The 25,701-nt window shown below is 47.4% G+C and overlaps 1 protein-coding gene, 1 long non-coding RNA gene and 2 other non-coding genes across 14 annotated transcripts in view; 2 read left to right on the top strand and 2 right to left on the bottom strand.

Annotated features, from left to right (window-relative positions):
* Positions 1-15,534, top strand: part of LOC127039472 (uncharacterized) — a 591,654-nt gene extending 576,120 nt beyond the window's left edge. For all 11 annotated transcript variants that reach the window (XR_007770985.1, XR_007770988.1, XR_007770992.1 and 8 more), the window contains one exon: positions 15,436-15,534. This is a non-coding gene — a long non-coding RNA (uncharacterized LOC127039472). The remainder of the gene's footprint in view (positions 1-15,435) is intronic.
* The window catches only part of LOC127039341 (zinc finger protein 436-like), a 782,343-nt gene that overhangs the window by 576,223 nt on the left and 180,419 nt on the right, over positions 1-25,701 (bottom strand). The window contains exons 4-5 of the mRNA XM_050932819.1: positions 23,411-23,493; positions 19,990-20,116 (exon numbers count right to left, since the gene is read on the bottom strand). Of these exons, the coding sequence (XP_050788776.1) occupies positions 19,990-20,116; positions 23,411-23,493 (210 nt within the window). The remainder of the gene's footprint in view (positions 1-19,989; positions 20,117-23,410; positions 23,494-25,701) is intronic.
* Positions 9,993-10,066, bottom strand: TRNAT-UGU (transfer RNA threonine (anticodon UGU)). The gene has a single exon. It is a non-coding gene; the product is annotated as a tRNA-Thr (tRNA).
* On the top strand, positions 12,111-12,182 carry TRNAC-GCA (transfer RNA cysteine (anticodon GCA)). Its single transcript has one exon. It is a non-coding gene; the product is annotated as a tRNA-Cys (tRNA).

Here is a 25,701-nt window from a genome sequence, read left to right on the forward strand (position 1 = left end):
CAGGTTACCACAACCTTCAAAGAGACACAGAGACAATAATACTATTTCACTCAAGTATAGTCATAAATGTTAATATTCCTTTTTTGCTCTTTGAATTAAAACTATAGCAACAGACAAGACTTGTTTGCTTACATCACAAGACCTGAGCAAACACCTCCCCTTCTACCTCTAACACTGCAGACTTGTATTTCAAAGCTCTGTTCATTTACCTATCTTGCTAACTAGTTCTTAAGGTTCACCTATGGGTCAGGTCAGTCGGTGAGGTGAGTTAATTAACTCTTTCTGGCCCTGTCACCTTGCAATGAGATATTAGATTATACTTATAATGTCACAGTCGCGGTGAGTGGACTGCTGCAGCTCCCCGTAGACTCTGCCTGCGTCTCTCACCAAGCTGGAGTACAGCAGTCGAGGGTAGAGCACTCGATGTGTTGCATCTACACCAGACACAATATATCGACCCCCGCTGGATCGATCGCTGCCCACCGATTCGGCAGATGGTATAGACATACCCTGAGTATCTGGTGATCGGAGCTGGACCCCGGAGGGGGACACATTGAAGGAACTCAGGGGTTAAGGTGCTTCTATTGTCAACTGTCAGGGCTGCTGTGGCTCAGAGGAGAGTGCTTGACTCCTGGCAGGCTTAGGTGCCGCAAGCCTGGGAGGTGGGAGAAGTGATGTGGCCACGGTGGGCTTGGAGTGCTCGTGCTTGGAGCAGGGGTGAGCTGGGGCAAGGGGGGGTGCCGCAGGGCAGAGCAGGGGAGTGGCCACAAGAGGGACGCCTCAGGGTGGAGTGGGGGAGCTGCCACGGATGGGGCACCTCAGGGTGGGGGTGCGGGGGGAGGAGGGCGCAAGGTGGAAGTTTTACCTAGGGCGTGAAGCATCCTTGCACTGGCCCCGCCCCATGCCCTGTCTGCAGCCAGACTTGCACCCTCTGCCCTGCCTGCACCAGCCACGTCCTTTCTGCCCTGCCTGCCGCCAGCCCCACAGCCAGCCCCTGACACACCCCCTGCCCTGTCTCCAGCCAACTCCTGCCACACCCTCCCCGTGGCCCTGCCCAAAGCCAACCAGCCCCCACTCCCCCAGCCTGCTCCAGCCCTGCACCCCCTGTCTACAGCCAGCCCCGCATCCCCTGCCATGTCTCCAGCCAACCCCTGACGCACCCCCCTGCCTGAAGCCAGCCAGCCCCGCATCCCTTGCCCTGCCTGCAGCCAGACCCTACCTCTAGCCAACCCCATGTCCACTGGTGCCCTGAAGTTCCCAGGGCAGTAACCCTGCACATGTGTTTCAATGAGGGGGGCAGAGAGCAGCTGGGACCCACACGTGTACACACCCTAGGGTGATCAGACAGCAAGTGTGAAAAATCGGGACAGGGGGTGGGAGGTTTTAGGATTCTAGATAAGAAAAAGACCCCAAAATTCAGACTATCCCTATAAAATCGGGACATCTGGTCACCCTAGCACACCCCCAGGACTCCTGAGTTCCATTACTGGGTTTACTATTGGTTCCACTGCTGGTTGTTTTCCTTTCCTGGGGGACTTTGGGCAAGTTTCTCCCCCATCTAGGGCTCTGTCCCCAGCAGTCAAATGGGGATTTCATACTTTCCCACTATTGGAAAGTGCTGGGAGAATCCCCCAGCAAAAGCTGTTCTGACAGTGTTAAGCAGCATCTGACCATTCAAGGGAGGAGCTCACTGCCCAGGAGGAGTGTTTGGCTCTGGGGTTTCACTTCAGCCCAGTCTAGAGAGAGGGGCCCAACCACGGAGTTTGGCTCACGAAGATCAAGTCTCCAATTTGTTAAGGGTGTTCTGAATTCCAATCCTGTGCTACAAAGTGCTTGGTGTCACTTGCAAATTTTAGAAGCATGCTCTCCACTTCATTTTCCAAATCATTCATGAAAATATTGAATAGTTCTGGACCCCGGACAGATCCCTCCCGTACCAGCTAGGTACACCCTCTCCGTTGGACAGCCAAACATGGAGAAGGGCTCCTGGAGTCTGGGCTTTCAACCAGCTCTGCACCCACATTACACTGATTGCAGCTGGACTGCATTTCCCTCATTCACTTGTGAGAATGTCCTACGGAACTGTGTGAAAAGCCTTAGTAACACCAAGCTAGATCCCATCTACTGTTTGCCCACCTCCACCAGGCCCGGAACCCTGCCAAAGAAGGAAAAAGGATCGGTTTGGAATGATTTGTTCTTGACAAATCTATGCTCACTAGTCCTAAGAACCAAATGATCCTGTAGGTGGTGCTGACAAACTGATTATTTAAGAATGTATTGCAGTAATGGCAGTGAGGCTAGCTAGTCTGTAAGTCCCAGGGGTCTCTTTGTTCCCCTTTTAGAGAAAGGTCCTGTCTTCTTCATGGATGGGAAGATGTTCTTTTTCAAGGGTCACAGACGAGAACTGGGGCGCAACATCTGGTTTGTTAAGGCCACAAAAATGGAGGCAGGAACCTCTTCTCTCCTGCTGGCAAAGAACCCCAGGTACCTAAAAGACAGGGATTCACATCCCTGAATGGACTTTAAAAAGGGCAGTGGTTAAAAAGTTTGGCCCCGATCATTTCCTGTTTCCACAGACTAGACATTTTAGCAAACTTTAGAATTCGTTGGTGCTAAACACTGTGAAACTCCCCTTTCTCCTTCACACAGGGCTTTAACACCCCTTCTCTCACTCAGGCTCACCACTGCCAAGAGTTCGAGAATTGTTCCTGTTCCCATTGGACAGATGGGGATGAGCCTGAGGTCCAGAGAAGGGAAGTGACCTCCCCAAGGCCCTACAGAGCAAGGTGGTGGCAGAACCAGAAAGAGAAGCCACCAGTCTTGACTCCTGTTCTAACGGACAACAGACCCCCCCCAGAGGCAGGGATAGAGCTCAGAAATCGAGATGGTGGGGAAATTCCATTGAAACCGTTCCTGTCAGAAAATCCCATTCAGACTAAACCAGATTGTTTCTTGAAATCATAACAAGTGGGATGAAAATTCTTTGCAAAAAGATTTTGTTGCAGAACAAAAGCATCTCCTGTTCATCACAGTGTGTTAAATTGTCTCATCGCACACAAGGAGGAGATGCTTAGATCTTGAAAAGTAGATAAGATGCTTCAATCTGAGCTAAGTTGTTGCTGCTCTTAACAATTTCAAAATAAAAAAAATATTAATAAAATAGAATATTTCAGCTATTCTATTAAGTGTTAATCTGCTCAGAATAAACGTAATAGGACACCTCATATTATGCCCTACTCCAAGTGACACTCTCCAATGGATCCCCATCCTCCACCCACCGTCAGGTAGGTAGGAGCAGATCATTATTATCCCTACTTGAAAGAGGGAAAAGCTAAGGCTCAGAAAGGAGAATTGACTTGTCTTAGGTCACACAGCCAGGCAGTGGCAGAGGTGGGAATAGGACCCAAGAGCTCTTATTTTCAAACTAACCATCGGATCTTGAATTTCAGACATTGAATGACCTGAATAAAGTGCTCTCAGATGAGCTCCAGAACAACAACAGTGACAGTAATAATTCAGCAAGTATTTGAGGAGAACTGCAATGTTAGAGAGAATCATGAACTGCTCAGAGACAATTAATGCAGAGAAGCAGCAAAATTCATCAAACATAGAACTGATTATGACTTATTTCCTTGGTCTTAAAAGAGAACAACAAGGACCTGACCCTCCTCCCTGTCAATAACCCCCTGCTCAGCCAATCAGGGTAGAGACTGAGGACGGGAGGCTGAGGTTTCGCAGCAGATAGCCCAAAGGATGGCCCAGGTCACTGCTGGGGATCACTGCCCAAGTGCTAGTTCAGCCCCACATATTTGGGTGGACCTCGCATAGTGGGAGCTGCAGAGCACTGCCCCGCAACACACACACACACACACACACACACACACACACACATGCATGCACATCCTGGTGTTGGAAGGGGAACAGGAGAAAGGACAAAAGAAGCAAGAGACGAAGAGAAAGGAGAGATGGATGGAGGAAAAGGTGAAACAAAAAGGACAAACCCTAATGTCCCCAGTGATTCTAAGGGACAAAATCCCAGGTGAGCAATAAAATTCTACCTCTTTAAGCTCGTGCTTTCCATGCCTAGAATTCAACTCTGACCAGATGGATCAGACTGAACAGGTTTCAAACCTCCAGGAGTCTCTTATCTTCTAAACAGGGATGGCTGTTTTCTAGTAAAATCACAAAAAGGGAAGGAGAAAACTCAAAACAGGTTTCTCCTGGCGCTCACGTCCGTGAACCCAAATACTCTCTCAGTCCTCAAAGAGAGACCTGGAGAAGGAGACTTGCTGAAGCAAAGCCACAGTGGTCTCTGAGATTTCCCTGCCCCTTGCCCCTGGCCTGCATGGCTCATGTCAGCATCTCTCTGTGAGGTCACCACCTCCTCACCACCTTTGACCAATAGTATGAGGTCCTGAAAAAGCCCTTTGTGATGTCACTGCCACACCCCTCCCTTGCTGTGCCAATGCCCTGCCCCTGGCCAGGCACTTTGGAGGTTTGAGCTACTCCCTGTGGATCACCCCACTCAAGGGGCGTTCATTCTAGGAAGCAAGCCAGCTAGACAGGAAAACATCAGACACTGCTCCCAATGCTACACTCAGTTTTTCAGAAGTTAGTCGACTTTATGGCCAGAAGTGAGCATTAGAGAATCTAATCTGACCCCCTGCCTATCACAGGCCTCCTGTATGACACAAGAGCTACTTTTGGAGCAAACCCATTCCAGAAAGGCATGTAGTCTTCATTGAATGACATCAAGAGACGCTGAATCCACCACTTTCCTTGGTAGCTTGTTCCTGTGGTAAATCATCCTCGCTGTTGACTATTTGTGCCTTAGTTGTAATAGGAATTTGTCTCTTTTCACCTTCCAGCCATTCGGTCTTTTTATGCCTTTCTCAGATTGATTAAAGAGCCCTTTAACACTCAATCTTTTCTCTCCATTAAGGCACTTCAATACTTCAATGAAGTCACCTTTCAATCTTCTTTTGAGAAGCTAATCAGGTTGAGCTCTTTCAATAGCTCACTAGAAGGCATTTTTCTCCAGCCCTCAGAACATTTGGTGGCTCTTTGCTCCTTCAGCTCCAATTTCACAACATCTGTTTCAAATGAGGACACGAAAACTGGAGGCAGTATACCAGTATCAGCCTCACTGATGCCGTGTCACCTCCTGTGACCTTATTGACATAATCTGTAACTGTATAGATAACTGTTGTGACCACTGTTCTATATTTGCAGCCAATATTGTAGAAAGGTTGTTGTATAAGGGGTCTATGGAGAGGTTCTGATTGGCTGATTATAATTATGCTATCTCTAGATGTGTATTATTTTTGTAGTTGACATTATGAATATTGACTCTATGCTGTCCCTATTTCAAACTTGTGCTATGCTTCTGGGGAACACCCCAGACTAGTTGGTGTCAGTTCTGCCTAGCCTGCTTGATGGCCCATTAAGGACCATCAGCTATACAATCGACACATTGAGAGAAGGCAGATAGACCTTGTGACTCTGCAACGTATGCAGGGACCTGCCTATGGACAGAACTCCAAGGTTTTTCTGTGCCATATGCTGGATGGAGTGTCCTTGGGACAAAGAAAGCAAAGACCACACTGCAAGAGACTATATAAGGCTGATGCCTCGTCTTCATCTTGTCTTCAGTCCTGCTTCATACCTCTGGAGGGACTTTACTACAAACTGAATCTCTGTACAAAGGACTGAATGACCCATCCCAGCTGTGGATGGACTCCAGAGACTTGATGTGAACCTCCTACAAGTCTGAACCAAGAACTTTGCCATTACTGGATGTGAAGGGTTAAAATCCATGTGCATTTTATAGAACTACCTGGTCTATGGATTGTGCCAGCTCTTTTCCAGACCCAAAGTCCAGAGTATGGTCAAGGGACCAGAGGCCTAGCAAATAGTGACCAGCTAAGAGAAAGCTGGGTAAACAGAAAGCCTTGCTTGCTAAGATAAGCCTGGTAAGCAAATTGCCAGGTGTTGGAGCTAAGAACTAAATAATTGTGTCTTATTCAAAGTTGCAGATTGAACAAAGAATCCCCGTTTTTATTGTGTTTGTTTCTTCTGTAGGGAGATGTTCTTTCCACAGATCCAGGCTTGAGTTTATGAAGAGTTGGCACATCTTAGTATAAGATATGGCATCCTTCCACCTCCTTTCCCAGGGACCAATGCCTTGCCTTAAGACACACAGAAAACAATCTTTATTGCCATATACTTTCACTGTTTCTTTGCTTTAAACCCTAGGAATGTACCTGTTGGACAATCAAAGGAGCTGCTCCATTCCTATGGACCCCAAATTAGAATTCAACATATATATTTTATACTAATAACATTTTATCAAAGTATTAATGAAATGTTAACTTGCTAACTTGAGACCACGGGTGGAGGCATTATGTGACCTGTTAATCATTGGCTAATGTGCTTATCTTGTCTTGCTACAAAACCTATCCTGGGGTGTGGAACTGCCTATCCCATCACTTTCCCCCGCCTGTGGAAAATGTATACATTCTATTGTATTCAATTAATTTGCAGTGTCTCTGAGCATAATAAGCAAGGGGACACTCCGCCAGTGCTATGTGTAATAGACTCCTATGCTTGCCCTCTACACAGTGTGGATTTATGTCCTTCAGAGAACAAAGAAAGAGTTGGAGGCCAGGTGAGCAGGTTGCCTGGGAAACAGAACAAAGGAGGGACAAAGGACCTGGCTGACTTTGGTTGTTGGAAGCAAGGAGTCTGCTGGCTTGGGGACTCGACAGGAGAGCCCAGGGTCTGAGTTCTGGGTCTGCCCAAGATGGACATTGCTGAATCTTCCTGCCTCCTGTGCTAACACAGACTTTCCCAGGCTGGATTCCAGACCACTACTAAACCTTCTGTTTTACAACCCTGGCTGAGAGTCACTGGTGATTGCGGAAGTTGGGGGGTGCATGACTCCCCTTCGGGGTGAGGGGTGTAAGGTTTTCCCAGGTGTCCTGCTAAGGTGACTCACTACAGGAAGCTCCTGGTATGGAACAGGGGTGCTGAAAAGTCCAAGGTCAGTCCTAGGAGGGCTGAGGGCAAGGAGGCTTCCCCTAGTGAGAGCGTCCCCTGGGGGGTGTCACACTGATGACGACTCTGCCTGGGTTTGGCTCAGAGCTGTTCCAGAGCATGGAGCATGTGTCCACCCGCCATGATCTGACCTGCAGGCTCCACTCTGGCAAAGTTCCCTGTCCCTGGGCTTTAGCATCACTAGCCCCTGCTTAGTGACTAGGGGTCAGTTTAGGACAGTGGTCCCCAATATGTGGAGCATGACTCCTAGGGAGGCACAGAGGAATGTTCATGGGGGCACCTCAGGGCCCGAGCCAGCCCCCATGGAGGGCAGGGAGGGAGCACCACACAGTCCCACTCTATCCTAGCTCTTCACCCACCCTATCCTCAACCTAAGCCCCTGGCCCAGGTGTGACCCCCTTACCTGTTTCTGCACCCCTCTCCCCAGCAAGCAACAGCCCCACTCCCAGCCCTGGTTCTCGACCATGGTTTCCGAGAGGCCACAGACACAGATAAAAAGGCACAATGTGAAAAGTTTGGGGACCACTGGTTTAGGGTGACATCCTGAGTTGCTTCTATGCTGTTGAATAAAAGGTATGCTTCACTCACCTACCCCTCCATCAGGACGGACTAGGTATGTTCTGCTGCCCTTCACTCATACAGGAAGGAGAGTAACATTTCATTCCACTCAATCCTATAGTGATTTGTAACCCAACACCACCAAAACTGGTCATATTGGGAAAGTGGCCCCATCATGCTGCATATCTAGGCAGAGTAGGTGTGTCTGTGCAAACACGGTCTGTTCCTGAAGTCTTTCCCCAGCTCATCTCTAGATGTGAGGGGGGAGCTCATTCAGATCCAGCTTCTGCTTAGTATTTAAAAACTCCTTAGTGTCCCTATCACTGCCAGCCTTAGATTGCTCCTCCTGTCCCTGTTCTAGCAGCTCAGATGAGGTGACTGCGTGGTTAAGGTGATGGACTGCTAATCCATTGTGCTCTGCCTGCATGGGTTCAAATCCCATCCTCATTGGATGTATTTAATCTTCACCCCTCCTTTATAGACAACCCTCTCTCCCTTTGGTACAATGACAGATCAAACAATGTTGCTTCTTGCAAACAAAAACCTTCCCAGAAACTCCAGTCCCCCCTTGCTTTAAATAAAATGTCTAAATCCCACATTTCTAAAAAAAAAATTCTCTAGTCTTGTATTTCTTAGTTTTTATTTCAAAAGGTAATAGACTCATAATCTCCCCCAAACACTCTGGGACCTGCCCAAATAATTAAAATACCCTCATCCTGAGCAAGGCCACAAGAGTGAACCAGAGCTAGTGTCTAGGCCAAGCTATTCTGAAGGGGGCAACTCAAACATCTTCTCCCTACTTCCCTTGGCAAAGTCTAACTGAGAAAACAAAATTCCCCAAACTGAAAATTTTCTGCTGAAAAACCAGTAGTAGTTTGGGGACTTTGATTTGAATGTATTATTATTCTCTTCTGATTTCTGAATTATTTCAATGAAGTGTTTGTCCACCAGATGCGTTTACAGGTGTTGAGTTGTGGGGGAAAGAGGCCAACTCATGATGTCTCTACCCTTCTTTCATAGTTTCTTCCAACTTGCTAGGAAGTACCTTTGCTAGGATGTGAGTCAAGCAGTGTCCATTGTTGCTGTGCTATCTCGGAGAAGTCTGCATTGTACATGGTTCCTGGGATAGTCCTTGGGAATGTGGATCCCTTTAATGGGCCAGCAGCGAGTCTGGCTTCTCCATTGTCACACCTGATAGGCTGGTGGTGGGCATTTCCCAACCTCATAACATATTTCAGTAACTCACACAGAACAAAACTTCATAACTTCCCAACTAATGCTACACACACAGTCCAACATGATATTAAGGTTCAACAAACCAAGACTTTTGAAATGATACCTCACCAGGCAGACTTTGTACAAACCGTGCCATCATTATATGAGTGGTGAATATGGGGCTTCCAGGTGGTGCTTTGAGCACAGCGTGCCACACCTGGGCTGACATTGCAATGGAGACGTACCCGTAGAGTCCGTCTCTTCTGGGATAAAGATGGCAGCATGGCTGTTCTGTGTCATCTGACTTGGGCTTATGGAGTTAAAGCTGTGGGGCTAAAAACTGTGGTGCAGATATTTGTGTTCACATTGAAGCCTGGGTTTGGAAACCCTCACTCCTCGTGGCGTCTCTGAGGTTGGGCTCAAGTCCATATGTCTGCACTGTAATTTTATAATCTTGCAGTCCAAGCCCCATAAGCCTGAGTCAGCTGGCCGGGTTTTGAGACAGGTGCCTTGGGTGTGTTAATCACAGTGTAGACATGACATTAGGCTACGTCTCTAGTGCAATGAAACACCCACGACTAGCCTGTGTCAGATTAATCAGGATCATACAGCTTGGGCTGTAGTAAAGTTGCAGTGTCCGTGTCTCAGCTCAGTCTCAGTCTCCTGCTCTAGGAGCCCAGAAGGTTGGGAGGGAGTTTAGCGAGTGGAAATGGTAAAATCGCAGTGGAGTATTACCCTGGACTCATGGCATTTCTCCATTGGTCTGTCTGCTTTGGGGCAGGGACAATAACATGTCCTGCTGCATTCGTTATTTCAAAGGGCGGTTTAGGATTTTCATTCTCAAATACGGTGCACAAAGCAGGTCTCAACTCTCAGCATAAACTAAACAAGCTGCCCACTGATTCTGGCAGCCACAAAAAGCATTTGGTGTGAGAGCTCAGACCTGCCCCTGTCCCAGAGGGAGGGGGTCGTCTGCGAGGGGACTGGACTACTGACCTATCAGCTCCTAACTCCCAAACTTTCAGTAACTCTATTATCAGTGCCTGTGAGTGTAATTTAAACCATAAAAACAGCCACACTGGGCTAGACCAAAGGTCCATCTAGCTCTGAATCTTGTCCTCTGACCGTAACCAATAGCAGGTGTCCCAAAAAGCTACTCTACAAGGCACCCCTGGGAGTTGAACCCAGAATCTCCTGTTTACAAAACAGGTGCTTTAACCAGCTAAGCCACGTTGCCTACTGATGGGTACTTGGTTGTCATAGTTTTTGTTCCTATGGCAACTGAGTTAGATTATTAGGGGCTAGCCCAGCCAGTTTTGGCCCGTTAGGCGAGCTCTGTGTCTGTAAATAAATGGCAGTTTTGTTAGCTGTCTGCTTTCTGGCCTCAAGTGATTTCTTCCTAAACCGGCTGCCCCCAGGGATATAACAAGTGGCTATGAGGATGGGATTCCGGTGCTGCTCCAGCAACAGAAGGAAGTAGAAGTCAAGGTACAGAACAAACAAACAAACAAACAAACTGCTTGTTTGCACTGACTGTGAAAGTGAAACTAAAAATCATGGCTACTCTGAGAGGACCACTGGAACCTTTTGATGAGAATATAGAGCAGTAGCCTGCGTATACTGAGTGTTTTGAGCTTTTTGTTATTGCAATCCGTGGCCCCACAAAGTCACGGGACCTCCTGGTCAACCTCCTCCTCGCCCTGGCTAAACTGGCCATCTACGCAACCAGGGAGAGGGGGTTGGCCGATGGGGACGCTGGTGACTGTGGGGCTTGTTTCCAATCCTTGGTCCGTTCACGTATCCGGGCGGAGTTCCTCTGGGCGACGTCCACTGGCTCCCTTGACACCTTTGAGGAGCAGTGGGCGCTGTCCGGGGTTCTCTACTCGGTGTCCCCATTAGGCTCCCTTCTTATGATCCTTTGACCGCATTCCTGCCCCTGTTCTTTTACTAGTTCTCCCTCAGAATCAGTGGGTTTCTGAGGTCCTGTAGATCCTCCCCTTTGGCTGTGCAGGGGGGATCCTTTAGCATTGGGCAGGCTTCCGCCAGCCCAGTTCCCAGAAACCCAATAGGTACAGGAAGTGCTCTGTGTCCTCGGGCTGTCCTGCCGGCTGGAGCTCTCCCCCTTCTCTGGCTACTCTGCTGGCTGGAGCTCCTTCTCCCCTCCTGGGCTGCTGCTGCTGGCAGGAGTGCTCCTTCCTTGGACTACTACTGCTGCTGCTGCTGCTGAGCGAGGGGTGGGGGGGCCTTGCTGGTCAGCCCCCACTCCCCCACCTCTGGAGGGAGAAGCCAGGACCCCAGTACTACCAGTACAGCTACAACCTGTGGGGGGGGGGGTCCTTCCTGCCTGGCCACCAGGATTGCTGGAACTGCTGCTGCTGCTGCTGCTGGAGCTGTGTTTGTCCTGGAGAGCTGCTGGAGCCTGGAGGAAGAAGAGGACTGAGAAGACCACCAGTTGCTGGGGGAGCGCACAGGACTCTGGAGACCACTGTGGAGGGGGTCATCGAGGACTGAGTAATTCTCTAACTGTACACCCCACAAATTCTGTTTAGCTATGGGTCTAATAATTCAGCTCTACAATTTCACCCCATGTGCCTGGTGTTGAAGTTAGCCTTAGTGGCCTGTAATTGCCAGCTGCATCTCTGGAGCCTTTTTTATACACTGCTCCAGGCAGGGACTAACGGCAGCCCCAGACTTTCCCTTTCTCCCTTCTGGGAATTCAAGTTCAAGTTCTACAAGGAGCTAAAGAAGCCTCAACCCTGCATCTGAATTCATGTCACATTTCTCACTACCCGACACAAACAAATGTCATTTCAATCCCAGGTGAGTCCACTTCAGTCATTCCTCAGCCCCATTCCTTCACCCTCCTGCCTTAGTTTAGGGCACTCCGCCACCGTGGGCATTTCATGTCCCTCCTCAGTTTCACATACAGACACAATTTATTTTGCCGTTCAACGAACAGCAAAACCTTTCTGTGTCTCTAGTCTGAGCCAGGGCATTCAATTCCATTGAAACCTTCTCTCCTGCAATGGCAACGGTCAGACAGAGGGGACGTGGCCACCTTCAGCCCTGAGAGTGAGATATTCACTCTCCTCTTTCTTCAAGCTGCTGCTGTTAGTCCATAAAACATGGACCATGGAATAAAAAGCTGAGTTTACTCCAGGGTGAGGAAAGAAAGGAGCCACCAACTCCCCCAAAAATCTCTGTGCCCCAGAGAGAACCTGCCCCTGCTATTGGAATCACTGATGTGCTTCAGCTACAGTGGAGAAAATATCTGCTCTCACGGGGGTATAGCTCAGTGATAGAGTGTTTGACTGCAGATCAAGGGGTCCTTGCTTCAAATCCAAGTGCCCTCTAATAAGCCTCTTATTTTTTTGTTTTTATTTTTGAAAAAAGGGAAAACATTTCATTTCTATTATCCATTATGTTCAGGAGCTCCACTATACGGGGATACTTGAAATGAATGTAAACATTAAGAACCACGTTCAGTTGGGGTTCAGGAGTTTGATGAGCAAAGGCAACTTGGTGCGGGATAAAGTCACCGGCACTTTGGCTCCTTCACATTCAACCAGCAGCTGGGCCCCAGGACAAAGCATGAGAAGATGACAGTGGCTGTGAGCAGGAAAATAGCCACCGAGAAGGTGGCTAAAGCTGTCAAGATCCTCAGGAAGGTCACCATGCCCATGTCTAGCATGTACTGACTGCAGCGGGGACCAAAAAGGCAGAGAAAAGCCCACAAAAGTTCTAAGCTGCCAAGCCCCAGAAGGTGATCAAAATCCTACTTAAAATCAAGACAGGATAAGGCGAAGGTCATCTCCAAAGCCAGGGCTAAGAAGGTAACACTGAGAAAGAAGTGAAGAGATTTCCATTGGGATGACTCCTGCTCCCCTAATGGCTTTTTTATGAATCACCATAGACCACCCAAAGAGATCAAAGTCCTGCAGGACAAACAGCCTCATGGATGGTATAATGAAGTAGTGGCAAAGGGCGAAGTGTTTCTCTTCCAGATGGGAAGTGCTGTGTTTCGTGTAACACCTGCCAGGTGAGTGGTGCACTGACAGGGCACCTGCCCATAGCTCCCACAGGAGCTCATTCTCCTCGGTCTGCTTCTGCTGTTATCTCAGAGCCAGCACTAGCGAGAGTGTGTCCCTGTCACTTCACCAGCTCTAGAACAGGCTCTGTCTGCATCCCAGCTCCGATTAATCCCACTTTTTAATGTATTCCTACTGCGATACTCTCCCACTTCTCTGCCTCATTCTAACATTCCCATCAGAGACTGACTATGGGGAGGAACGGACTAATTTGTTTGACATTCGGTAAGTTGCCATAGTATGTGACTGAAACCTCTGCTGGAGGTGGGCAGGAGCCTGTTACACACACAAAATAGCTAAGCTTTACCAAACTACCTGCTACACATTCAAACCTTCCTATACACACACAAAAGAAGTTGGGGCACTGAGAAATGGCAACTTGCCTTTAACACAGATCACTGTTTTCTGTACTTCCAGAGGCATTGAAATAGAAGCATATTACCTTTCAACAGCTGATATTTCATGATCTGCAGCAAAGCCTGTCAATTTACCACCCATAGAGATGATTGTTTCTAACTGCAGGGTTAGCCAGACCATTCTGTAATATTATCGCTCTGTTTACAAAGCCTTTGGTTAGTGACGAATCATGAGACTTATCCCTTCCTGCTGTAATTCAACTGACTCCAGTGTTCTCTTTCCCCAGTTCTGGTTCCAAGAAAAGAAACAAAACAAGCTTCAGAACTAACATGCTGTGGGAAAGTGGAAATGTTGATAGCTCAAATTATTCAGTTTCTTCTGTGTCTCGTGTATGTCTATCTCCTTCATGTGTGTGACCGGTGGGGCTTTTTGTTTGCTCCAGGCAGGTTCAACCCTGTCAGATTTGTCTGTGGGGAGGGGCCAGAGAAAACAGACACCCTGGCCTTCCAGGTTGGGGTTAGGCAAAGGAATAACAACTCTGTCCCATAAAAAACAAACTATGTTACAGAAACGGTGGTAGGAACAGTGCTAGAGAAACTGGTTAATAATCACAATGCCCAGGCTTGAAGCAATCGGAAATACAGAATTCAAAAAGAAAGCTCAGGGGAGATTTGGGGTTTATTCTCTGAGCTTAGCCATGTGCTATAGCACAGGGAGCACTTTTGGAAGTCTCTCACCCCACAACTGGGGAAAGGAAAAGGATTCTTAGGTTTTAGCATGGATTGAAGGAGGACAGTGATGGGGAATAAGTGACTCTTTCTGACTTACCCTAGCTATGTCTGTTCTTATAGAGGATGAAATGACTTTTTTCCCTATCCCTGCCCTCTTCCTGCTCTTTGTTATAGTTCAATATATTTTAAGTGTGGAAAATAATAATAAAAATATCTGCTCTCCAGCACAACCTGAAGTAACATCAGAACAACTGGGAATGAAACAATTTGTTCCCCAAGGGAGAACTCGATGACTAAGAATTGCTTTGAAATGGGGGAACAGGATAACCGTGATGCTCAGGGTTAGTTTAGACTAGGAAAAGTGATGGAGTTTAGGTCAGGTCAAGGGGAAAGCTAATGCCAACCACTGCACCTGGGCTGCATCTGCACTACAACTTTTTACATTAAGATCACTAACTTGAGCAGCTAACGCCATGTACAGTCCTAGTGGATGGAAGGCACAGGTAGTTTTTGCCTCAGTGTACCTTGCTGGGATCAAACCTCTCTCCCCCACTTGGAACTCATGAACATTCCTGGTTGGAAGGACACACACTCCTATGACTCAAAAGGAAAGGAGTTGATAGAAAAGATCATAGGACTGACCCCAAATAAGGATGAGCTGCAAAAGGCAGAAGGCGGCAACTTATCTGGTGGAGGTGAGACACCACGGTGAAGATGATGCAAAAATCACTTTGTGGGAATTAGCTAACGTGATTTTTTTTTAAAAAAAATCGTTTTTGCCAACCCTAGTCAAGGGATTTATTACAATTCTCTCTGCTGTGCATTTTCTGATGTCTAATGAGCCTTGAGCGCTGATTGAAGCTTTGCCCGCACTCTGAGCATCTGTAGGGCATCTCCCTTGTGTGGATTCTACGATGTGTGTTCAGGTTAGAGCTTTGATTGAAGCTTTTCCCACACTCAGTGCACGTGTAGGGCGTCTCTCCTGTGTGGATTCTACGATGTGTGTTCAGGGTAAACCTCCGATTGAAGCTTTTCCCACACTCAGTGCACGTGTAGGGCGTCTCTCCTGTGTGGATTCTGTGATGTCTGATAAGGCTTGAGCTCCGACTAAAGCTTTTCCCGCATTCAGAGCATGTGTAGAGCATCTCTCCTGTGTGGAGTCTCTGATGTCCGATAAGTTGTGAGCGCCAACGAAAGCTTTTCCCACACTCAGAGCATGTGTAGGGCTTCTCTCCCGTGTGGATTCTCTGATGCGTGATAAGGTCTGAGCTCTGACTGAAGCTTTTCCCACACTCAGTGCACGTATAAGGCGTCTCTCCCGTGTGGATTCTGCGATGTCTGACAAGGGTAGAGCTCCAAATGAAGCGTTTCCCACACTCATGGCACCTGTAGCGTGTGTCTTCCAAGTTGATTCTACCGCTTGTTATAAGGTCTGAGAGGCTACTAAAGTTTCCCTCTGGCCTCCCCTGAGTCTCACAGGCTTTTGGTTTTTCTGGGAGTGCACAACTCCTGGAAACATTCTCTTTGGATCTTCCTGATGACATTCCATGTGCTTCTCTTCGCTCAGCATCTTCCTGATGGGGTTTCTCCTCCTCATTCTCACTCACCATCCCATCACCTGATGGGAGACAGAGAGAATCCAGACACAGATCACTACCTGCACCAGAAAGAAAGAAAATCTCAGAGAGAGGAATGGAAAAAGGGATGAACAATCCAAAATATGTGTGGGAGAGATCAAACCTATCAGGAGCTGATTTTCCCCAAAACCTTCCCCAGAGGACAGAGGAAGGGATCAGTTTTGGTCTGCATCTCACGAGAACACTCAGAGGAAAGTGAGATCACGGAGCGACCTGCTGCCAGTTGTCAGTCAGAATAGGAGGGAAGCCATGAGTCACATCTGCCATTATGATTCCGCATCTGCAGGGAACAATTTTGAACTTGGAGAGCTCACATGGTCTTCGTAGGGCATCCCAAATGTTTCCTGCATTCCCACACAGTTGTTGAGTTGGTTTAACCAAGTCCTCACCTGTGCAGGCAGCTCTCGGAAGCACTTCTTTCTCACAGCCCTGGAGGTCTGGAACCCACGGCTCTTCCTCTCGTTCCACCTGGGAGATCACATCAGGTTTGGAAACTGGAAACCCTACTGCAGGCAAAGAAAACTAGGGAGGTCAGTAGAATTTCTGGGATACTTGTCACAAAGAATAGTCCATGGTTTTAACCCCCAGCTCATTGTTAAGCAGTAACATTGCAAGGCCAGCTTCCTTGCCTCAAAGAGGCAGGAGAGTTATTATGATTATAAATCATATTCATTACATTAGTGCTAAGGAGCAACTAACAGTGGGTCCCCATTGTGTTAGGACAAGTACGAACACAGAATAGTAGATGGCCCATGCCCTGAAGAATTTACAATCTAAATACACAAGACAGGCACAGAATGGGATAAAGGACAGAACCCACTGTTAGAATAGAGATATTCAGGCCTGCCTGTAAAGCCTATAGTTTAAGAACTTAGGGGTATTTTTATCACTTAGCTACTTATAGGAGTATGAAAACAAAGAATCAAAATCACTGTCTGTATTTGTAAAGGCCTTCTCTTACCGTGACAGACTGAGGTCTTGTCCTTAGGCTAAGACCTTTGGCTAAGCAGCAGGGGCAGCCATAAGCTGGGAAGCAAAGGGTCACATCCTCACATCCCAAACGAGTCACACTGAAATAAGGTGCTATTGGGCTGTTAGGAAGATGATCCTGTCCTGATAGTGCCCAGCACTACCAGATAAAGAAACAGATCTTAAGATGGTTAAAGAAAACTTAGTTTGATAGCAGACTGGTTTGGCAAGAAATCATTACTCAATGCTTGTGGTTGTGAAACTCTCATTTTTGTATTTTTTTATCTTTATGGCCACCGCTTTACAATGTTAATCAGTCTGATTCTCTAATTGTTTTTGTCTGCTGTATAATTAATTTTGCTAGGTGTAAGTTAATTAGGTAGTGGGATACAGTTGGTTAGAGAATTATGTTTCAATGCGTTAGGATTGGTTAATTAAATTTCAGTACAATGATTGGTTAAGCAAAGGTACAGCTGAGAATATTACTATATAAACTGAGTCAAACAGGAGGGGGAACAGGAACAGGGAAACAGGGCAAATGCTCTGCGGCATCAGAGCTCATAGACTCATAGATTCTAGGGTCAGAAGGGACCAATGTGATCATCTAGTCCGACCCCTGCACAAAGCAGGCCACAGAACACTCTCCATCCACTTCTATAACAAACCCCTAACCTATGTCTGAGTTATTGAAGTCTTCAAATTGTGGTTTGAAGACCTCAAGCTGCAGAGAATCCACTAGCAAGTGACCCATGTCCCACGCTGCAGAGGAAGGCGAAAAACCTCCAGGGCTTCTACCAATCTGCCCCAGAGGAAAATTCCTTCCCGACCCCAAATATGGCGATCAGCTAAACCCTGAGCACGTGGGCAAGACTCACCAGCCAGCACGCAGGAAAAAATTCTCTGCAGTAACTCAGATCCCATCCCATCCAACATCCCATCATCGACCACTGGGCATACTTATCTGCTGATAATCAAAGATCGATTGCCAAAATTAGGCTATCCCATCATACTATCCCTTCCATAAACTTATCAAGCTTAATCTTAAAGCCAGATATGTCTTTTTTCCCCACTAATCCCCTTGGAAGGCTGTTCCAGAACTTCACTCCTCTAATGGTTAGAAACCTTCATCTAATTTCAAGTCTAAACTTCCTAGTGTCCAGTTTATACCATTTGTTCTTGTGTCTACATTGGTACAAAGCTTAATAATTTCTCTCCCTCCCTAATATTAATCCCTCTGATATATTTATAAAGAGCAAGCATATTCCCTCTCAGACTTTTTTTGGCTAGACTAAACAAGCCAAGCTCTTTGAGTCTCCTTTCATATGACAGGTTTTCCATTCCTCCGATCATCCTAGTAGCCCGTCTCTGAACCTGTTCCAGTTTGAATTCATCCTTCTTAAACATGGGAGAGTAGAACTGCACACAGTATTCCAGGTGGGGTCTCATCAGTGCCTTATATAATGGTACTAACACCTCCTTATCTTTGCTGGAAATACCTCGCCTGATGCATCCTAAAACCGCATTAGCTCTTTTAACAGCCATACCACATTGGCGGCTCATAGTCATCCTGTGATCTACCAATAGTGCAAGGTCCTTCTCCTCCTCTGTTGCTTCCACCTGATGCGTCCCCAATGTATATCTAACCTTCCTATTATTAATCCCTAAGTGCATGACCTTGCACTTTTCACTATTAAATTTCATCCTATTACTATTACTCCAGTTTACAAGGTGGTCCAGATCTTCCTGTATGATATCCTGGTCCTTCTCCGTGTTAGCAATACCCCCCAGCTTCGCGTCATCCGCAAACTTTATTAGCACATTCCCATTTTTTGTGCCAAGGTCAGTAATAAAAAGGTTAAATAAGATTGGTCCAAAAACCGATCCTTGAGGAACTCCACTAGTAACCTCCTTCCAGCTGGTAAGGGGGACACGAGGAAAATGCTCTGCGGTGTCAGAGCACATAAGGGGAACATGCCACTGAAGACCCCAGGCAACCTTAATCCTCTGGGCAGCCCTGGGTGACAGTCATTCTCTTGTCTCTGTTGGGTATTAGATTGATGTAGGTTACTCCCAGTGAGTCCTAAATGACCCATTCATATCACCCCATGACAGCTACGTGACTGAGGTGTGCATTGGCATCATACAAGTATCACTGAAGTCCCACCTCTATCTCACACACACTGCTCACAGCCCCTGGAGAGAAAGCAAAGCACAGGAAATGGACATTAGTCCAGCAAACACAGTGGAGGACAAGCTGCAATCCTCACACACTGGTCAAAAAGGAGACGCATGTGGGTCCCTATCCATAGAGAGGGGCTGGCTAGAGGCCTGATACCTGAGGGGCCATTCCTTGAGCAGACCATGGAGGCAGGTCAAAGGCTTAGCTACCCCTGAACTGTGACATTGCAAAAGCACATTTTGGGGAATTAGGAAATCTAGTGACTCAGGTGAAATGGGATGGAGAATTAAACTCCCTCAGTGGGAGGAGAAGGCTGGGGAATTAAACGCTAACATTCAGGAGCAACAGCTTCTAATTCTTCTGAAAAAGGAGAATGTAAGAAACAAGAACTGGGCTACGTAACCTCAGGAGGGACAGGTTCGAAGATCCAAGGAGCCTGGAGGGAAGACAGCTTGTGGCTGCCTGCAGATGGGAGAGGGGGGACAAGACTCTCTCCAGACCCTCACTCATCTTGACCCTGCCCTGATTTTACGATCTATAAGCTAGTCTCACGTCTTGTGGGCAGTTTTATACTTGCTAGAGGTAAGATGCCATGATCAGAGTATTACTTATTATTTTGGTAACAAGTCGTGGAGGCAAAGAGGTGAGCATAAAGAAATGGGTTATTAAGGGCAGGTCAACACTACAGCCAGGATTGACGCTCTGAGATCGATCCAGCCGTGGTCGATTTAGTGATACGATTTAGTAAACATAGCCTAAGCTTGCTACAGTTCAGGGCCTTATATTAAGTTGAGGCTTTGCGAGAGTGGTTATGCTGAAGTCTAGGATTTAGCTGAGGTTTGGGTAGGGATTCAGGGTTAAAGGTCTGGGATCCCCCACAGTTCTAGATCCCCAAACCTCTCCTCCCTCCCAATGACCCACCCAGCCCAATTCCTGGGTGCCCTTCCTCCACATTCCCCTCTGCTTCTTCCCATTACTAGCAGCCGGCACCACTTCCCGGCGCCTTGGGAGCTTCTTGTGTTCCCTCCTTATCCCTTATTACCTCCTCCCTCCCTGCTAGTGTATGGGAGATAAGGAAAAAAAGGGGGACAAAGAAACTTGTCAAAACTTGAATGATGAATAAAGGTATAAAGTTATTACTGCTCAGGTTCTTTAGAGACCCCACAGCTTCTAATAACCCAGAGGACAGGACTTCTTACCCAGCGAGGTCACCGTCTCATAGTTCTCCTGCATGACATCCCTGTAGAGGGCTCTCTGAACAGGGTCCAGAAGAGCCCATTCCTCCCTAGTGAAATACACAGCCACCTCCTCGAAAGTCACCGGCCCCTGAAAAAGAAAGAGTCCAACACTCAGGACCTGCTGCCCACTCACAACCCCACTATTCAGGGAACAGCAGCACCAGGTAAATGGAAGCTCCAGGAGGCACATGTTAACAGAGTACCACCCACCTTGCCTAGAGCAGCCAGGAGGAAGAGAGAACCTTTGTGTCTCCCAGCTGACAGACGGAAGCAGGGTCAGTCACATTGATCACATAGCTACTAGCCAAAGCTTAATATAGGAGATGGGGCTGTCTCTGGAGCCTGCTGGTAGCTCCCTGGTAGGAATCCCAACACTCTCCAAATAAAATATATGGAAGAAAGGGGAACTCAATAGTAAAGATAGAAGTTCGAAGGTCAGAATTGTAGAAAGTTGGCAAGGAGAAGCTATCAGAAATCAAGTGATCAACCAATGAAAATAAGAAGGAAGTTTTTAAAAGGACAAAATTAATCCTAACAATGGTCCAGATAACTAGAGTTTTGAAAGACCTGCTGGAGGAGCTGGGTGGACTGTTAATGTTGATTTTAATTAGGGACTTGGAACACTTGGGAAATTCCAGAAGACTGGAATAAAGCTAATGCAGTGCCAATATTTAAAAAGTATAAAAGAGATGACGCAGCTAATACACAGTGTGTCAGTCTGAAATCGATACTGGGCAAGAGAATGGAACAGCCAATACTGGATTTCACTAAGAAAGAAAGGAGGGTAATATAATTAGTACCCATTAAAAAGGTTTAGACACAATAGATCCTATCAAACTAACTGGATATCCTTATTGGATGAGATCAAAAGTTTACTTGCAGCTAATAGTCCTGATGTAATATATGTAGGCACATGAGTTGGTTCAGCACAATATTTTGACTAGAAAGATACAAAATACACAGGGCATACATTAAATAGATTAAAAACTGAGATTTTAAATAGGGAACCATGGTCGAGTGGATTTCTTTCTAGCGGGTTCCCGCAAGGATTGGATCTTGGCCCTGTGCTATTTAACATTCTTATCAATGACCTGGAAGAGAATATAAAATCATCACCGATAAAGTTTGCAGTTGCCACAAAGACTAGGGATGGAGGTAACTAATGAAGTGTCACGAGGTTCAGGTTTCAGTACTGGGAGTCTGGGAAGTTGTCCCAGCCCTGGCTGGAGGGTTATTTCCTGTTCCACAAAGAGGGGAAGTTTCATTCCCAAAGCCTGTGCCTTGAAATTAGAACCTATCTGACACTACAGCCAATATTCAACATAGTGCAGGATTATAATATGATTAGGACATGACTCATTTTGCACAAAGTGTCTCATGTGTGGTGTCACTGGAAAAGTTATGATTTGCTGAATATGATTATCTTACCTGTGTTATGGATATTGACTCTGTATCTATCTTTCAAATGTGCTTACTCTGGGTTAACAGCCACAACGAGCCTTTCAGGTACAACAATGAAGAAGTCAGACAGTGTTCATGGCTCATCAACAAAGACAATGGACCGTGGAAGAGCTTAGCCCTCCTGTGAACGGTTCAGCCAGTCTAGCAGTCATGGCTACTGTGACTCAGCAGGGCATGTGACCAGACCACATGACAATGAACTTCATTTTGCTACCTGTATTTTTCCACAAACCAGGACTGGGAACTGAGGTTAGAACAAAGGGTTCCTGGCATATGGAAAAGCTACATAAGGTGGAGTGTGACATCAGCTCTTGGCCTCATTCCCTGCACAAGAGAACTCCTGGAAACACCTGAGGAATGAACACTGAACTGGGGGAAGTGCTGGTTCCAGGGTAAAGGGATTTCTAGCTTGTGTATGGAAACTTGGTAGACTGCTTGTATCATCAGTCAGGGTGAGAAATTGCTAATTCAAATTCTATCCAGATAGTATGTTAGGCTTGGTTTGAGTTTTCGGTTATTTGCTAGGTAATCTGCTTTGATCTGTTTGCTAACACTTATTGCTGGGAAATTGGCTGTTGTCTTCTCTCTCTCCTTGAGTGGCTTAGGTAACGCACTCAGGTAGCTTAGTTGGCTGCATGGAGCCACCTGCTGTCGAGTTGAGTGATAACAGGCCGTGGAGAGACAGGCTGAATCTCCAGCAAAGCAGTGTGAGAAGGGCCAGCCCGGCTCGAGGGTTAGAGGGCACAGCGGTTCCCAGAAGCCCCCCAGACTGCACCCCGGGGTGACAACCCATCACAGCCTAAAGTACACAAGTCTCAGCAGTTTTGTCACATCCTGTCCCCTTCCCTTTCTCCACTAAAGATATTTCCTGCCTCCTACCACCTCTAGCAGATCCCACCAGTGGTGAGCTCCAGCCGGTTCGCATGAACAGGTTGTTAAATTTAGAAGCCTTTTTAGAACAGGTTGTCCCAGGACTACTGGTTCTAAAAAAGCTTTTAAATTTAACAAAGGCTTGGGCAGTTGTCCACCCGGGCCCCAGCCCCAGCTCACCTCCCCCTCTCCTCTGAAAGCTCCATCCTCCTTCTCCTCCCCATCCCCTGCTTCCTGCGAACCAAATGTTCAAGGGAAGCCTGAAACAAGCAGCAGGCAGGTAACCTGGTCCGGGGGGGCGGGGTGATGGCATGTATGGCTCAGTCCGGCTCCACCTGTGCGGATCCACATGGCCATGGTCAAGCGCCCCAGCCGGGTCCCGTCTACGCACCCCTGGCTCGGGGCTGGTCCCGGCCGAGCGGCTCCGACCCAGCCCAGCTCAGGTCCCACAGCACCGCAGCACCCCAGCCGAGCAGCTCCAGCCTGGCTCGGGGAGTTGGGTCCTGCGGCGTCAGTCGCGGTCCCGGCTGAGCTGTCCCAGTCCTGGCCCCAGGCAGTGTGGTAAGGGGCAGGGAGCAGGGAGGGGGTGTTTGGTGGGTTGTGGGGGGTGGATAGGGGTCAGGGCGGTCAGAGGGCAGGGAACAAGGGAATTGAATGGGGGCAAGGGTCCCAGAGGGCAGTCAAGAAGGAGCAGGGGTTGGATGAGGTGGTGGGGGGCAGTCAGGGACAGAGAGAAGGGATGGTTGGATGGGGCAGAGGTTCCGAGGGGGCATGAAGAATGAATGAGAGGAGGAGTTTGATGGGGCGGTAGGGGGTAGTCGGGGACAAGGAAGGGGGGGGATGGATCAGGGGTCCCTGGGGGGGTGTCAAGGAACAGGGGGGGTTGCATGGGGCACGACCCTCGGGAGGGCATGAGCCCCTCATGAAGTGAGGAGGAAGGAACCTGTTGTTAATATTTTGGCAGCTCATCACTGGCTCCCACCCTCCTATACATTTACCGCTTCTCTCCCTCCAAGCAGAACCCACCACCAGCTCCCTGAGAATCCCTTACCTGAGCCAGCTCCATTGCAGCCATTGCCTTTCCCCTGGGAGGATGGGATGATCTGGAGCAAAACGTGGACGTTATTCTGTAGCCTGCCAGGGTGAGAAGGGCAATGTGAGAGAATTCACACAGGGTTTCTCTCCTTTCCACATGTTGATTCCCCCCAGGATTTCCCCTGCTAATGGACATTCTAGGTTCTGCCACACTGGGAAGCACAGAGTGACCTTATCCCAGTACAGGCCTAGCCCCCTCCTACCAGGGTGTAACCCTCTGACACATGGTGAAAAACACCCAGCAGCAGAGTCTCTCTGTTACACTTATCAAGTTTGCAGGCGATACCAAGCTGGGAGGGGTTGCAAGGACTTTAGAGGATAGAACTGAAATTCAAAATCATCTGGACAAACTGGAGAAATGGTCTGAAGTAAATAGGATGAAATTCAATAACGACAAATGCAAATACAGCGCTTAGGAAGGAACAATCATACAAAATGGGTAATAACTGCCAAAGAAGGAGTGTTGTGGAAACGGATCTGGGGGTAATAGTGGATTAGAAGCAGAATATGAGTCAACAGAGTTACACTTTTTTTGCAACAGTAAGTATCATTTGGGGATGTATTAGCAGGAGTATTGTAAACAAGACACGAGAAGTAATTCTGTCGCTCTACTCCGCAGTGATTAGGTCTCAACTGGAGTAGTGTGTCCAGTTCTGGGGACCACATTTCAGAAAAGATGTGGACAAAATGGAGAAAGTCCAGAGAAGAGTAACAAAAATGAATAAAGGTCTAGAAAACATGGCCAATGAGGGAAGATTGAAAAAACTGGGTTTGTTGAGTCTGCAGAAGACTCAGAGGGGACATGATCACAGTTTTCAAGTACATAAAAGGTTGTTACAAGGATGCCAGAGAAAAATTGTTCTTCTGAATCGGTGAGGATAGGACAAGAAGCAATGGACTTAAATTACAGCAAGGGTGGTTTAGGATAGAGATTAGGAAAAAAACTTCCTAAATGTCAGAGTGGCTAAGCACTGGAATAAATTGTCTAGGGAGGTTGTGGAATCTCCATCACTGGGGATATTTAAGAGCAGGCTGGACAAACACCTGTCAGGGATTGTCTAGATAATATTGAGTCCTGCCTTGAGTGCAGGGGACTGGCCTAGATGACCTCTCGAGGTCCCTTCCAGTTCTATAATTCTATGAACCAAAGGCCAGAGAAGAGCAGAATCAAAGGAGTCACTCTGGGGAATTCTCCCTGTCACTGTTCCCAAGGCAGATCTCTCAGGTTTACAAAGCTGTTTGATGCTCCAGCCTTTATACAGTGTCTCCTGGCAGTGCCCCTTTCATGGGCTGGGCCTAGTTTTAGCTTTTGGGAAGCATGAGCCCTGGGGCTCTGAGACTGAGCCTTCTTGCCTCAGAACATCTTGTTTCTTTCTGTGGCCCCACAGTGAGTCCAAATGAATAGATACTCCTGACAGAGACTGTGAACATAAGAATGTCAGAGCTGCCCAATGCATCAGACCAATGGTCCATCTAGCTCAGTGGCCAATGCCAGGTGCTTCAGAGAGAATGAACAGAACAGGTAATCATCAAATGATCCACCCCGTCACCCATTCCCTGCTTCTGGCAAACAGAGGCTAGAGACACCATCCCTGCCCATCCTGCCTGTGACACTGGCAGATGGTGTTAGCTCTTGCAAAAGCCCCCATGTCTTCATTGAACAGGGACAAACACATAGCTGGAATCAGTCTGACTCACCCGTGTTAGTATTAGGGACTAGGATTATAAGAATGCGTTTACACTTTATTGAATGCTTGTGAGTTGCTGCCTGGGTTAATATCTGACTAATTGCATTGTGAGCCTCTGTGGCTCTGTAAATTACCAGGCAGGAGAGAGACTTTACCTAGGTGAAGTGCTGACTGGCAACCAAATGCATTACATCCTGCCTGGCAGGAAAGGTTCATCAACACCAGAAAGACTATTATGGGATGTTAAAGACGACAAAAGACTGTTGTTGTGCTCTTGACTTCTCATTAGCTCAGTTTGCAGCTCAGAGCACATGGCAGGAAGGGGATAAAAAAACCCATACAGAAGGAACTGATTATCTGTATGCTGCTTGGACTCTGGGGGACAAAGATTCTAGGCATAAGCAAGAGATCACAAGCTGATTAGCCTGGGTTAGTCCTAAGGAAGATACAGGGCTTTCTTATTATAGAGGCTTCTATTACCTTTTGAAATTTAAGACTGTAACTTGTCTCCATCTATAGGATTACCTGCTTTAACTTTGTAAACAACTCTTGTTTCCTT

Source organism: Gopherus flavomarginatus, chromosome 23, assembly GCF_025201925.1.
Source record: "Gopherus flavomarginatus isolate rGopFla2 chromosome 23, rGopFla2.mat.asm, whole genome shotgun sequence".
Lineage (NCBI taxonomy): Eukaryota > Metazoa > Chordata > Testudines > Testudinidae > Gopherus > Gopherus flavomarginatus.